Genomic DNA, 17,247 nt, shown 5'->3' on the forward strand with positions numbered 1-17,247 from the left:
AAAAAAACATTAGCAAGTTTAAAATATTAAATAGTAAGTAGGTAACTAATGAAAAAGAACAATGGCACTAATAAATGAAAATAATCTTTTACCCAATTGAAGTACTTCACGTGAAGAATAAGCAAAGTCTCTTCCAAAACTTCCCAATCGATCACAAAACAATTTCATTTCATTCATTGTATCAAGCTTGCCTTTCAAAACTTTCTGATCAATAACATCCATGGCACCTCCAATAACAATTGGCTTAGTACAAAAGTTTTGCTGATCATTTTGGAAACATGGATTCAACTAATAAGCTATTGAATGAATACTTTTATTTAGTTGATCCCAACATTGCTTTATGATCTCTATATAAGGCTTGTGTAGTTAAACAATTTCTTGATGCCCAAATGAACCCTATACATGCTTTCATACACATATCCCATCGAATGCCTCTCATCACAATCAACAATACGCAATAAGAGCATTAGTGGAGACATAAGATTCACAACAATCAAACAATCATTCCAAAATATATTATCCAAGATGATGAAAACTACAACTTTGCTTTTATTATCCTTTGAATATCTACAGTCCACAAAGAACTTGCTAGTCACCAAAGCTTGCAAGTCATGTTTATGATCATGAAGACTCTTGAGTGCAATGAATGTAATAGTAAAGCGAGTTGCACCAGGTCGGAGAATCTCCCTCCATCCGTCTATTTTTCTCAACCAACTTAACAAAGCAACATGATTATGCACAAAAATGCTCACCTTTGATGCACGTCTTACAAGTTCAGCAACATGGTCCATCTTACTAATATCCTTAAAGATCAAATTAAGACAATGAGCTGCACAAGGTGACCAATTAATGTGTTTATGCTTCTGAGAAATCAATCTCCCTGTGGCCACATAATTTGTTGCATTATTAGTCACTATATGAACTAAATTGAGTGGACCCACCCATTCAATCACCTCATCAAATATCATAAACAAATTAGTTGCATCTTTGACAATGTCTGAAGCATCGACAGATTTCACAAACGATATTTCTTCAGGATAATACAAAAGGAAGTTGATGAATGTTTTTTGTCTATTATCTATCCAACCATCATCCATTATTGTACACCCAACTTTTGCCCAGATTGCACGATAAGAGTCCACAAGTAACTGAACTTCCTTCTTGGCATCTTTTAAAAGATTAACCCACAACTAATGGTAATTTGGACCCTTATATCTAGGACCAATTGCAGATATAGCATCCAACATTGGTTTGAAGTAGAAGAAATTAACAACATTAGTAGAAATGCATGCATCATAAAAGAATCTCCCAACCGCCATATTTGCTCTCCAAATAGCTTCTTTCCCAGCTAATACATTCCTCATGGAAGGTTGAACTCCTTGAGTATTTCTTGGTATAAAATACTTATCCACTGTTGATTTTTTTCTTTTTCCACTACTAGCTGCCATAGGACTTTGCATTTCTTGAACCTCTTCTTTACCTTCTGCCATATCCCCTTCAAATTGTGACATATTAGGACCATAAGGATTTCTATATTCATATGCTTATTGGGTTGCTTTCTTGGAATTCACAAACTCTTGCAAAGAATTTTCCATTCGAAATCTGACATCAGGAGGAACCGATTTACATGGACCAATATCTCCTTTCACTTCAGCAAGATGTTGTTTCATTCTATGAATACCCCCACCTTTTGCAATCTTTTTACAATACAAACAAATGAGAGTTTTCCTTCCATTTGCACATCTTTCTTCAAAAATATGCTCCTATGTAGGGTTGGTCTTACTTCTAGTTATTTGTGAATTGGTAGTTGAATCTTGGCCAGAGGATGGAGTCAAGTTTGATTCCATTTTTTATTTCTCTATCAAATTAGAAACAAAAATCTCACATTAATCTAGAGAATGAAAGTTATCAACAATTTAATGATTTATAATCAAGTCATCAACAATTTATAAAAATCACATATTAATTTAAAGAATAAAAGTCATCAACAATTGAAAAAATTAGAAATTTACTTTCAAACCAAACATTTATCTAAAATTTATAATTATTAAATATTATAAAATGTAATTCTTGAAATTCATAATATAATTATTAAATATTATGAGATTTAGATAAGAACAAAAAATCTGAATAGTTGAATATGTATAATGAGATCTAGATAGTTAAACAAGATACAAATGAATGAAACTAAAGTATATAGGTTGATGCAAACTGTGAGACTTAAAATTATATATGTGACATCACTTGGTCGATGGTGTCTTTAAATAGATATCGAAAAAGTATATTTCTGTAACGTAACCAGATGCAAACCTCCATTCTACATTCAACTCTATTGGAGGTATGAGATTCAATAATAGTATCGGTCACCAACCATATGCAACATCATTCTCGACTTTTTTATGACATGAATCAACATGTAAATTGTTTCCCACACCAACCAAATGCAACATCATGCCTGACTTTTTGCAGTTGGGGTTCTAGCGGCAAGGGGTGGCTTATCGGCTTGCAATGGCACAACAGGGAAGAGGCAACTCAGGCGACAGTGATCTTGCAACGGTCGGTGGAAGGAGATTTTGCACAGTGAAACGGTAGGCGGTGGGAGCTTGTTGCAGCGCGTTGAGGGCGGGCAACAACTGCGGTTTGGAGAGGGAGGGTTTGGAGAAGGAGGTTTTATATCCTCCAAAACAACATCGTTTTGATGCTGACAATAAATAAATAAATATATTGAATCAAACTGGACGATTCAGAATGAACCGACCGGTTTATCTGATTCACCGGTCGGACTGTCGGTTCAGTTGGTCCGATTCTATTTCAACCTATTTTCGGTCTAATTGATCGGATAAGACCGGAACAGTGACCGACCGCCAATTGGATCGATCGATTCGATCCGATTTTTAAAACCATGCTTTTATCTAAGGATAAGTAGAAAAAAATTTATTATTTTTCCTTTTTTCTGGCTAGTTTTTCACCACATCCAAACATAAAATATAAGTGAATAAATAAAAACACACACCCTTTCTCTTAAAATAATATTTTAGAACTAAACATAGAGTACCAAACATCTTTACGACGAACACACATTTAACATCATATATGATGGCTTATAAGTGAGCTAATTCTGCACATTTTTGGATTAAAATTAGCTCTGAAAATAAAACAAATAATATTTATATGAGAGGAAGAGGTTATTATAAATGTTATTATAGTTGATATTCAATTCTAATATGGTATTCAATCTATTTAGGCTCATAAAGGATGTCGATTTGTATAACTTTGTAATTTTCTAAGACATAATAAGAATGTTGTGTCTATATGAGAGATGACTGTAATATGTCCTTTTAAATTTTTAGATGTGTTTTAAAACTATAAAAGTTCATCAAGTTTAGAACAAACAAAATATACATGAAAAAAAGTAGACGTTGTGTTTGCATATGATGATAATTGTACTGTTTCACATCGATTAAAGAAGTTTTTAACGCTATATCATGTAAATGTTCTAGTATTTTAAAGCCAAGAGTCAATTATCTTACAACAAGTATCTATCTAATTCCATAATTTTGTAGGATGAAAGGGGGACTCTTCTATCTAATTTCATAATTTTGTAGGATGAAATGAGGACATTGAACTTGTATGAAAGAATTAGATAAAAAAAGAAAAAATTATAAAATATTACCCACCTCACTAGCCATTATGTCACACCCCGGTTTTCAAACTTAACAATTGATACTCAAATACAACATAAGTACTCTAAAAAATATGGGAATACAAAAATTTAAATGTTGTGTTCCTACTTGATTTTGTGTAAAAAGAGAATATGAAAACCTATTATAAAGAAGTATAAATCTTGTACAAAACTTTGTAACTATTAGTTAACAAAATATGATTTGTTTTACAAAAAGAACTTGTATTACGTTAATTTACATATACCAAAACCCCATGGTTCACTACGGGTAGCCCATACTACAAGTGTACATAACAAATATACATTACATCATTTCTTCAAAAAGATTTAGTCTTTGATACAAAGGCAAAACCTCAAAACACTTTCAATGCAAGCAAACAACATCCAATCAACAGTAAAGCAATGCTCAAGTATTATTTCCAGCATAGGTCTTTTGACTTACATCTAAAGGTGGAAGGGATAGGGTGAGTTCACAACTCAGTAGGAAAGTTCATAACCATCCTAAACATACCCTTAAAAGCCTTGGATTAAATGTATAATAGCATGCATGATAAACATTTTTATAACCATTAACAAATATGCAATAATGTCAAACATGTATGCATGTATTTGCTGGTTTTATCCCTGTTTTTCCTCATCCATCCTTTTAGAACTGATAAACTGCTAACCCCTAACAATGTACACATCAGATATCAATGCTCCACAAGATACTCAGTCAATATAATTATAATTATTCTGGGACTATAACCCAAGGGTAAGTTACCTTATGTCTTCTGGGACTCATACCTAAGAGAAGGACCAACCTCGTGTCTTAAGGGACTAAAACCTAAGGGTAGGACTAACCCTATACACCCACATTGGAGTGTCTTTCTTGAGGGCTTTAGGGACTTCACCCAAAGGCCCACGGTCCCACATAAACAATATATCAAAGGATAGTGACTGTAGCTTCACATAAACACTTCCCACCAATCGATTCTTTGGATATCATATGTTATTATTCCATATCCTTCTTGCAATGCAACCACACCATGAACCATTTCCACAACACTGAACCATGAATCTTCATACCAATATATGTTCCAATATTGTTGTAATATTTCAATATAATAAATCGAGATGCAATGATACATTAAAACATTTCATGAAATCATATAAATGACATGAAATTCCAATAAATGTTGTAAGGAAAGAAATCAAATACACCATGGAACAACATAAAATTCCCTACCTTACACCAACTTCCCCTTTGTGATTCTTCTATGTAGGCGATCTTTACTTATTACAAGGAACTGAAATGAAACACATAATTTAGGTTTTCTAACCATGAAAATTTATACAATTAAAACTTATGACATTTTCCTTTCTTACTAATTTTTAACAACTTACTGTTGTTAATTTTTAATTCTCATATTCTCTAATCTACAAGGCCATAGGTTTTCAAATCAAATTTGAATTGAATTAAACAATCTTTACAATGCATAAGAATATTCCCCAATTAATTACCAAACACTAATTATTTTGATTTTCCTAAAGCCTAAACAATTAACAAGTCCCAAGTGTCTAAATAACCTAATTAATCACATGTTTTACTAATCTATTTTTCAATCAAACCAAACTAAACAAAGATGTATGCTGATCTTACCATCAATAAAATACTTAAGTTAAAAAATTTTAAACCTTAATTAATTCTAATTTTCAACTAAAACATGTTTATAACTAATTACACTCAACTTTTACACAAACTGCACCATTAATTTGTTTCAACATACCATTAGGAACCCAAATATACCAAAATTACTAAATTAATCAACTTGCTTACCTTAAATCTTCACTTTCTCTCTCTAGATTCTCTCTCTAACCTAGGTTGCTATAGGTATAATGCTGCAAAACGAGCTACATGCCCTTATAAAGGGGTCTCAATCCAACCAAATAGGAGGTGGCATGCCACATGGCTACCACCAACCCCAACTTTCCCAATATTGTAATTCAGTCCTCCAAATTAACCAATATTAAACCTACAATTGCCCATTAGTCCTTTAGGTTTTCATAACTCTAATAAGCCCTAAAAACCTAATAAGCATGCTTAAGTCATTAACCAATTCCACTTAACCTTAAGTAAAGTTTAATTCATAATTAAATAAGATTAATACTAAACTAGTTTAACCATTTAATTAAGCATATTTAAAATTAAGTACTATGATAATCATTATTCCCTGTTTAATTCATTAGTGGTAGGTATTATACATTAGTCTTAGGTAGATAAAGGCTATGATGAGGTTAAGACATACTACACATTCTAGATAAAAAAATATTCATTTTACAACTCTCCTTTCCTATTTATTAAGCTTCCTTGAAAAGGGCTTCCTAGACACTAAAGTCAACCTTTGAAAGGAAAAACACAACTTTTGATAATATCTGGATAGAGGTTTGAGTAGAAATAGAACCCCTATTTCCAAACCCATTTATCCAAGTTTAGGAAAACTTTACTAAAGCGTTGATCAAGAGGTTTCTCTATACAATGTTCACTTGCCTGGCACTGTTTCTTCCAGTGTATGAAAGTTATATGAATTGAGTCTTTACGAGGAAAACATACAATGAAACCTAAGAATGATGATACAAAGAGTAGAAAAATAAAGTACAGAAGGTGGGAAGCCATGAAAATTTTACACTCAACTTAGGGGTGTTCTTCATTTGCATAATCCTTCGAGCAATTCAGCGAACAGCCCCTGATTTTCAATCCATGATTAACCAATATGCCAACCTGAGTTGCAGATACTCCAGCAACTTACAGCCTTCAAAGGGTCGTCCAGTCCAATCCTGGGCTGTTTCGGAACTCATTTTGCCAACACAAGATGCCATTGAGTAGGGTTCTTGTGAAGGTGGCTGTGCAGATTGTTGAAGTCTCAGTGTCAAGCTCTCACTGGATTCATTGGCTGTTGTTCTAGTGAGCCAATGGGAACTCTATGAGAATGATGAAGGATGATCCCTGTGCCTCTCTGAGATACTGAACCGTGCCGTTCATGATCTTCACAAGCTTTTGGTTGATGTATAGGCCAAGACCTTCCCTTGATACACCCTGGCTGTGGTGAAACATCTGTTGGATCAAGTCTTCTGGGATCCCAGGTGCTGGATGGGCAATCCTGCCATTATAACCAGTATCGGATTCAATGTTTTATGACATATGGGGATATTTAGAAATGTAAATGACAAATACCACATCTACTCACAAGAAGAGAAAGTATATGGGAAGAGACCATAATCCCCACATGCAGGTAGGAGAACTTGAACCCGAGACTTCTAGTTAATTAGAGTTTTGATACTATATTATGCTATTAATTTTGTTTAAGCTATGTAGAACAGCAGGCCAAGTTGGTGAAGTATTAGATCATTCGTAGGGAAAGATAAAAACATATTGAAAGGTTTAAATGAGAATTACCGAAATTCAAGATGTACAATGTGAACCTTTGTCCCTATACACTCCCTTCTTGGAATTACTCTGAGTGCAACTGATGATCCTTCAAATGCAGGGGTGAAGAGAAGCGCATTTGTTAAGAAATCTGAAAGGACTTGTTGAAGCCTCAAGTTGTCACCATACAAAAGCATGGACGACACTTCAGCAGGTGAATCATAGATGATCTCCACCCGACGCTCCCGGCTCAGAATCATCGCTTGACTTATGACAACCTCCAAAACTTCCCCTAGGTTAAACTCACCAGAATTCAATTCCATATAGCTGAAAATGGGTATCACATGGATCAAATGTTGTTCAAACATTTCCAAAAGTACAAGGAAGAAAGCAATAAAGATACAATGCAAGAAGGTTAGCTGCTAATGGTGCATGCCATGAATAAAACAACAAAAGGAAACAAATAAAAAGGAAAATGCAACATAGCATGATTTCAAATACACTGATTCTTATATAAGATACATAAAGAAATAAAATATACAAGTTAATCAGGAAGAAAAGACCATCCAAAGACCATAACAAATAAATTTGCTGCATTACTCAAGCAGATAGACAAGAAATGATGAACATCCTCAAGAAGAGTGCATGGGGTTGATTATTATCAAATTGTGTTAACTATATTAGGTTTCTCAGTTTTGTGATTCAATAAACGGTCTAACCTGCTTCCTTTCTTTGTAGGTTTATGTTTTTTTTCATAGCTGATGTTATTAGAGTGGCAGTCATATCAAGCCAACCATTTGGATCAGCAAGATAAATCCTGCTGGATCACTTCAGCCTCTGCCAAAAAGCTATTATCTTCCTCTAAAGGCATAAGATCTTAAAAACATTCTACTGATTCAATGATGCCCCTTAGCATTCTTTAGAAATGTATCCCAACCATCCTCGCACTGTTCTATTTTCAATCCCAACAGTCCAAGTTCTAGAGACGAACAAGAATATGGTTTCCAAAACATTTTATCAAATGTTTGAGATGATTTGAATTATTTCACTCAAAATAATTCAAATATCATCAGACTTCTAGGAAAGAACTCATCATGGGTCACATCTACAGCTGCTTCATGCAGTTAACATCTATATTAGCCGTTTCATTGATGGCAAGAGGGAAAATTGCTTAGCAATAACCTTAAGTATGTAAACAAGCATAGAAATAAACACTACAGTTGAAAGACCATACCATTCCTCAATGCTCTCGAGATCAGTGTCATCAACGATCTTTGTTAATTGTTCTTGACACATCATGCTTGTCCTCAGGAATTTTTTCTGGTCTTGACTTAGCTCAGATGAGTCCATCAGATTCTGAATGAACATTATTCCATTTAAAGGCTTCCTGATCTGCTGACGAATATATGCCAATTTCTTGAGGCTATCAGCTGCAGCCTGTTCCGATATTCTCTGCACCTGCATGGCGTGTTGAAGTTCAGGACTAGCCACGTGCAAAAAACACAAAACCCCAGTGATCTTTCCCTCTGCATCAGTCCTTTTGTTTGCAGAAAGTAATGCTTCAATGTATTTACCGTGCTGATCAAAGAACCCAAATAACAATTTCTGTGCATCCTGACCTGCAATGGCTCCATTTAGTAATATCCTGAGCTTGGTTAATGTGTCATGATCTTTAACCTGACAACCAAAATTATTGACCGTAAAAACCTCCCCGAGAAGCATCCTATCAGTGGCTTCTTCTCTCTTCAGACCAGACAAGTTTTGCATTGCATCATTCCATTCCAAGCATCGACCATGCTCGTCCATCATAAAAATGGGAGGAATTAGTGCAGATGGGTTCCGCACAATTCCAACATAATCACCTTGGATACGAGTATATTTGTCCATAACCATCTTTTGCCCTGTGATATCTTGCCCAACGAAGCAAACCCCTACGACATTATCCTTTATGTCTCGGCTACAACATGCATTAACTACCAATATAACAGGGCCATTGTTTTCCTGGGGACCAAATGTCTTGAGTTTGATCTCAACATTTTGCTCTTCTATACCTGCCATTTACTGTGAAATCAGATTGAGATCCCTCATGTATGTCTCAAAAAGAACAGAAAAATATAAAGAATGATGTACAGAAGTGGGAGAGGTGGAACTCAACAAGCAAAGTTCAATTATTTTGAACTTCAAATAGTGATGTTCGTAATAGCAGAAAGTTCAATTGACCAAAGCTACGCTATCTGCCTTCTTCTTCATAAGTAAATAAATATGACAATAAAAAAATGAGCATCACAAAGGGGAAAACTATGATGTCTGCCTTAATTTGACGAGCTGGGCATGTAGTGGGTACAAATCTAGAATAAATTATACAACTACTCACAAGAGCAAAGGATGTAGTTCCATCTCCTTAAAAATAATTTTCATGAGATTGGCACAAGCGGCATTCATGCAAATATAAAGTCAAGCCCAAGCAGTGAGCCTGTTTAGTCTATTATGTTTAATATTCAGAAGCGTGAAAAAAGCCCATGTATATACACCTTATGCCAGATGCTCATATAACTTGAAAAACTCAACCTTCTACCGAGCAATATATTTCTTATTCCCTACATATAAGTGTACAGGTAAAAAAACATCCAACAGAAAAACTATCTGATCATGATCAAGTCACACATTTAAACCTAAGATTGAAAAAAAAATGTTCAGAGGAACAAATTCAAAACAAACCTAGCACCACTGTACAAATTTCTGAGTGTAAAAGACAAAGATTTGCAGATATGACATAATTCGCAATTAATGAGCTAAAAGCACAAAGGTAAAGTTTAGTGACACCTTGCAATGCCATGGAGAGCATCTTCTTCACCATGTCGGCTGAATCATTCTCAACAAGATTAATTAAGGGCATGCCAATGGCTTGCTGCATGATCAATCCTGTTAGCTCGGCCGCTTTGTTATTCCACCCATTTATGCAACCAGCGGCATCAACAGCCAGGATGGGAACAGAAGCTGTTTCAATAAGACGAACCATTTCATTTGTGACTATGCGCAAGTCATCAGCCATTTTTATGCTGGCATCAACTGATGGAACATTCACAATCATTTTAGAGTCATCTGCGCTCTTATCCTGCAAGGAGCCTCTCAATATCAGCTGCAAGGAATGGATGGCATCCATTTCCACATCTTCCCAAGGTAGGCTCCGCCGCTTTACCACCTCCAGAAAAGCCTTGAATGAGGATCTAGGGTGCATCTTTCTCCCATCATCCTTATCATCAGGATCATGTTTTGCACCACCCCACTTAATCTCCTTTGCCGTGTGGGACCGGAACCAAAAAAGGAAATCGTTTGAATTAATCTTAACGGCAGCAATCCCACAAACTGCATCACCAAGAACTGAGGCAGCTGGGTAGCCAGCTTCCATCAGGCTATCAGTACTTAAGCCTGTACTCCCACTGTGGTACTCAAGAAGCCACTCAACTATATCTCTAATCTGTGCCTCTGTAGGGGTGACCCCAAGCAACCAAAATTTCTTCTGGTAGTAGAGCGCAGCTCCATCACACCTAACCAGGTCCATCACATTGGGTGATTGAGTAACAATTCCTACAGGTGCATCTCTAAGGAGCATGTCGCAAAGCACGGTTTGTGTCTGCAAAATATGCTTCTCCTTCATTTGGGCAGCTAGCTCCATTTCCTTGCTAATTTGTACACCAAAAACTTGAACCAAAAACTCACAGGCATACCTCAAAGGGAACGGAACAAACCTAGGGCTTGTATTATGGCAAACCACCAAGCCCCACAATTTTCTTCCCTTTTGTTGCTCACTCTCTGTATCATCATCTTCCTCATTGATGGTCACAGACATCACAAGCGATGCAACCGAACCCATATTCGCCATGTACTGTGCATGACACCCATGAGGAGATCTCAATGTGGATCCACAGAGGCTCAATGGCTGAGCTAATCTTTTGTTTTGAATAACTTTAACAGGCGGGGCCAAACAATCACATATCATCCTAACCTTATTTTTCATGAAGAGGAATCTTGAAGCTTGTGGTATATCAGTAGCTGGGTAATGCAAACCAAGATAGGGTTCCAAGTCGGGTTTGCGGCACTCTGCAATAACTTCCCCATGCTCATCCTCATGAAATTTATACACCATCACTCGATCATAACCCGTTAATTCACTCGCTTCCTTGACTAACACGTCACATAACAGTGATATATTCCCACTTGGCAAAGATTGCAATCTTGAAATGGCTTTGGCAGCAAGCTTATATGACTTTAATGCCCCAGCCGCTGTAACTGGGACATCAGCTGGATTCACTGGCTCCAAATCTATAATTAACCCTACATCAATTCGGTGCAGAATTGCATAGAAGGGCTTACCGGAGTTTCTACAATGGACCAATATGGGATTGAGGAGATTGACTTCCCCAAAATTGGCTGCTTTCTGCAAGGCAGCTGCCCCCGAGGATCGAAAGAGTGTCCGAACATCTGTTCCAATTGCCAAGGCCTCTTGCTGCTCAATGCTTGGAACAGCATGTGGGGCTAAGTCCAACATTTCAGGGGCATTTTCGCTGTAGGCAAGAACTGTGAGATTCTGCTCATCAACTGCAATCATGCAGCCAAATGGTTGGATCAGGTTTCCCCTCTGCATCTTTTGGAGGTAAGCTGAGACCGTAGAAGAGGGGACATCACTAGTGGAACTTGAGATATTGAAGTCAACTGAAGCAGAGTAATCAAAATGACGTTCAGACTCCTCAAAGTTCACATGAAGCTGGGCATCAATTGGGGTCTGTGCCACCACACGGGCGCCATGTTTTGATCGAGCAGAGCTGCTCCTAGAACAATTCGTCTTGTTAGTAGACTTTGAGGACATCTTTTCTTCTCCCACCAGCTCCTTTAATCAATCTGATCCATGAAACTGGAGTAGTAATACGAAACCTTCCACCATAAAATCCCAAAGTATATACTCCAAGAAGAAAAAAAAAACAGAAGAATATCACAGAAGAGAAAAACCAAAATCAAATCCAAAGCCCAAACAAATTAGTTCCTCTCTATCAAGTAGAATCTACGGGACCCAGGAATCATCATGAAAGGGGTAATAGTGAAACCCACCACAAAACATAAAAGAAATCCCTTTCCTTTATCGCCAGAGCCCATGTAGCCATTCAAAGCTCGATAAAAGGAAGTTGATAATTCACAGAGTACGCATGATTCGATTCTCAACAGATAAAGGCACCAAAGTAAAGGGAAAGAAAAGGGTCAACAAAAACGGATTCTCCAAGAACATCAATAAAGTGGGTTCTCCTTATTGCCTCCAAAAAGTCCCTCCATAAACAATGAAGAACTACTACCCAGATAGTCAAATCATACAAACCCAGATTGCATAACTTCCAAATCTATTGAGACGCATCCACAGAATCGCTTTGCATTGCCTAATTCCACTAAGCAGCAACTTATATCTCCGTTCTCTTCAGTACCTCCATAAGCCCCTTTGGGCCCTCAAGAAACAAAACCCAGATAGATACGCCAAAATCACCAGTGACCCATTACTCAAATTCTTCAACCCTCACACAGAATTCAAGTAATCAAAACCGTTTCTTCCAACCCATACCTGAAACGTTCATACCTGAGGGGATAAAACCTCAAACCCCCAAACCAAAACAGAACACAGAGCTCCAAAAAGACCGAATAAATAACCAAAAGAAACTGACAGAGTTGCGAGTGTGTAACTGACCATCAAATTTGCAAGACATGGATCAGCAACACGTGAACCCACCTGATTTCTGAAGCTGACCCATGAACCCTGAAGCTCGAAACTTGCAACCAAAATTAAACAAAGATGAATCTGAAGATTGAAGCCACTATCTTCTTCTCATGGAATTTGTTTCATAGTGTGTTTTTCTGGTAAACTACTTTCCAATTTTCCACTCAATAGTTAAACGAGGAGACTTGGATTGCTTACTTCAAATGAGGCAACGGAGAGGTGAATCCTTGTCGGATATGGCCTTGGGAAAGAGACTTCTACACTGTTGAGTAATACGCTCCAACCTCATCAATCTTCCTCTTTTGCTTCATGAAAACGATAAATTGAGCATGAATGGCTTTGAATTTATTACGCACAATTACATCACGTTTGTTTGGATTGTAAGAAAAATAATTCAACTTCTCAGACCTTTTCAGTTCTGCTGCTTCATCATAAATGTTTTAAATATATTTTTATTTTATTCTATAATTTATAATGAAATTCACACCCTAAAACAAAATTCTACTTGCATTTATTAGTGATGAATAAGTGGTAAGAATTAAAGTTTTTTTAAAAGAAATTAAATAAAAATAAAATATTTTCTATTACTTAAAATATCCTTTTTTATAGAAATTATGTATAATTTAAATTTTAAAAATTATTTTAAATATATATTAATTAATTAAAATAATTAAAATTATTTTATTTATATAATATGCTATAAAAAAATTATAAATAGTGAAGGAATTTCTAGAAGTATGTGTATAAAATTATTAAAACATACGTCTACCGTACGTCTTCTTTAAAGAGAAAAGGAGACTTCTTTTTCAGTGCTCAATGAAATGACTGATTTGGCCCGACGGTACGGAGCTTTTGGGCACGGGGAATGCGAGGTCTTGTTTGGTAATTTAATAATAATAAAATTATTCTTGAAAGTAGGTGGTCCCAAGGCTGCGTGAAAGTGGCTGACGGCACGTGGGTGGATGACGCGTGGCGGAATAAGGACCACAGGTTGTGTGTGGGGCTGATACGGATAGCGAAGACACGTGATCTTGCCACGTGGCTAACGTACCTTCTTTTTTCTCATGTCTCAACAAATGGGGAGTATGGATTTAAATTTGCAATGTGTTGAGGAAAATAATTAATAAATAATTTACAATATTTTTAGAATCGCATCGATTCAATAATCGGAAAAGTTATCGATTTACAGTTCACTGGTCGGACGAGCGGTCGAATCACGATCGAATCGGTGACGTCATAAATATATAATTTATAAATTATTAAAATTTAAAATAATTATAAAAATAAAAATAATAATTTATATATTATTTTAAAATTAAAATTTTATTTGAAATTTAGAAAATTAGTTTCAAATTATAAATTCAAATTAAAATCATAATTTAAATTTAAAATTCATTTTAAAATTAAAAAACTCATTTTAAAATCAAGAATTTATTTAAAATTGTAATATTTTCATTAATTTAAAAAGCATAAGTTTTAAATATCATAAAATAATAAATATAAAAGGAAATAAATAGTAATGAGATAAGGTAAAAAATAATTTTAAAAAAAATCTGGAAGAAGAGAGGAGAGGAGCGGGCAGTGGGGTTTTCGGGGGTGGGTTTCCACTTCCAGCGCAGGGTAGGGGGCTTCCGACGGACATTTCCAGCGTCGGGTGGGAGGTTTCTGATGGGCAAAAAGGGGAAAGCTTTTCGGCTTTTCTAGTGCAAAGGGTTCCAACACAGGGGAGGAGAGTGTTTTCCAGTGCGAGGGGTTCCTGCGAGCAAGAAGAACTTTTTCGGCGAGAGCAAACAGGGGGTGGTGGTGTTCCAGTGGGGTCGCGGGCTGGCTTTGCAAGAGTGGCGGGGGTCCTACTGGCAAGGCTTTTCCGGCGTGGGGACAAGGAGGGTTCCAACGGGGTTACCGGGAGGGTTTCGACGGAGAAGAAGAGTTTTTCCAGCGGGGTGGCTTTGCAAGTGGGGTGGGGGAAAATAAAAAATAAAAAATTGAACCGGACAGTTCATCCAGTTCGTCGATCGAACCATCGGCTTAACTGGTCCAATTCCAGTTTGACCATTTTTCGGCCCATTGACCGGACTGGACCGGAATCGTGATCGACCAACAGTCGGACCGGCCGGTCTGGTCCGGTTTTTAAAACCATGATAATTTAAGTAAATGGGTTTGATAATTAATCGAACATATTAATTAGAACTTGTTTGGATCCCGAAATCTTATGATTAAAAAAAAAAAAAACTTAATATAAACCTTAGAAAAATATATATATTTTTTTTTAAAAGGAAAATTTTTATTGGAAGCAATATAAAAAAAAATTCATAGTTATTGAAACTTTGAGAATATTAATATTGTTTTATAAAAACCATGACTTTTGTTTTAACTTCGACCTAACGTTACCATCAATAATGTGAAGTTCTTCTAAACGAGGCTTTAAAAGTATATTAATAAAGATAATAAAATAATTATTATAAAACGAGGATAAATGCAACACAAGTCAAAAGTAGTAGAGATAAAATATATATTACTTTAACAATATATATAAGGGTAAAAATGAGTCAAAGAAGAGAGTTGAGAGAAAAAGAGAAATTTCTTTTTTACTTAGGGATGCATATTATAGGGGATGGAAAACCCTTTCATAGGTTTTCCAAATGGCTTCCATTAATATTCCCAATAATGAATATTAATGAAACTCATAAATAACATTAATGGTTTCCATTAATGAGTATTAATGAAAGTCATAAATAATACTTAATTAACATTTATTATAATTAATGTAGTGACATTCATTACTTCAGTTATAACACTCCCCCTTGGATGTCCACTACATTCAAGAATATGCCTCATTAAAGCCTTGCTAGTAAAAAGCCCTATGGGAAAAACCTAGCGAAGGAAAAAGAATACAATATTCTTATAATTCTTTAAATTGCTCTTGGTATGTTAGGACTGTCTCGTTAAAAACCTTGTCAATAAAACCCAGTAGGACAACACCTGGACGAAGGAAAAAAGAGTATAGCATACTAACACCCTTTTACAAGCATACTCCCCTTCATGTTGATATCCTTGAGTTAACGCATTCCAATCCTGTGTATTAATTTCCTGAATGTTGAGGTTGGCAATGATTTTGTGAATAAATATGCTAGATTATCACTTGAGCGTATTTGTTGCACATCAATTTCACCACTCTTCTAGAGTTCATGTGTATAAAAGAATTTTGGTGAAATGTGTTTAATTTTATATCCTTTAATATAACCCCCTGTTATTTGTGCAATGCATGCAGCATTATTTTCAAATAATATTGTCGAGTCACTTTTGATAGAGAAGAGTCCACATGATTCCCGAATATGTTGGATCATAAATCTTAGTCATATACATTCACAGTTTGCTCCATGAATTGTTAGTATTTCTGAATGATTTGATGATGTGACCACTATTATTTGTTTGACAGATCTCCATGAAATAGTAGTACCATTACAATTAAACAAATATCCTATTTGTGACCTACCTTTATGTGGATTTGAAAGATATCGTGCATCTGCATATCCAAACAATTGTTGCTTTGATTCCCTTGAGTAAAATAGACCTATATCAGTAGTTCCATAAAGATAACATAATATATATTTGATACCATTCCAATGTCTTCGAGTTGGAATAGAATTGTATCTTGCTAATAAATTGATAGAAAAAACAATGTTTGGATGTGTATAATTGGCAAAATACATAAGTGCACTTATAACACTAAGATATGGTACTTCAGGACTAAGTAATTCTTCATCTTTTTTGTAAGGACGAAATGAGTCATTTTTCACATCAAGTGATCAGACAACCATTGGAGAACTTAAATGATGCACTTTATCCATATAAAAACGCTTCAAAACTTTCTTAATGTATGTTGATTGATGTATTAAAATTCCATTTAGAAAATGCTCGATCTGCAGGCCGAGAAAAAATTTTGTTTTTCCAAGATCTTTCATCTCAAATTCATTTTTCAAGTAATTTGTTGTTCTTATGAGCTCTTCAGGAGTTCCAACAAGATTTAAGTCATCAACATACACTGTAATAATTGCAAATCCGGTTTTTGATTTCTTAATGAGGATGCATGGGCATATAGGATTATTCACATACCCTTCTTTTAGCAAGTATTCGCTAAGACGATTGTACCACATGCGTCCAGATTGCTTTAATCCATACAAAGATCGTTGTAACTTGATTGAGTACATGCTACGAGGCTTTGTACTATTTGCTTCAGACAATTTAAATCCTTCAGGGATTTTCATGTATATATCATTATCAATGGATCCGTATAAATATGTTGTAATAACATTCATGAGACGCATATCCAGTCATTTTGAGACTACCAAACTAATTAAAAAACGAAATGTGATTACGTCCATGACGGAAGAGTAAGTT

At 35.6% G+C, this 17,247-nt stretch overlaps 1 protein-coding gene across 1 annotated transcript; it reads right to left on the minus strand.

Moving 5' to 3' along the window:
- Positions 1–6,143: 6,143 nt before the first annotated feature.
- LOC100258014 (phytochrome C) lies at positions 6,144–13,261 on the minus strand. Its single transcript, XM_002268688.5, has 4 exons — positions 9,912–13,261; positions 8,323–9,139; positions 7,119–7,415; positions 6,144–6,822 (listed from the first exon to the last, which is right to left on the minus strand). The coding sequence occupies exons 1-4, from the start codon at positions 11,953–11,955 to the stop codon at positions 6,624–6,626; spliced, it is 3,357 nt and encodes a 1,118-aa protein (XP_002268724.1). The 5' UTR covers positions 11,956–13,261; the 3' UTR covers positions 6,144–6,623.
- Between the last annotated feature and the right edge of the window lie 3,986 nt (positions 13,262–17,247).

This window comes from Vitis vinifera, chromosome 12 (genome assembly GCF_030704535.1).
Source record: "Vitis vinifera cultivar Pinot Noir 40024 chromosome 12, ASM3070453v1".
In the NCBI taxonomy this organism is placed as follows: domain Eukaryota; kingdom Viridiplantae; phylum Streptophyta; class Magnoliopsida; order Vitales; family Vitaceae; genus Vitis; species Vitis vinifera.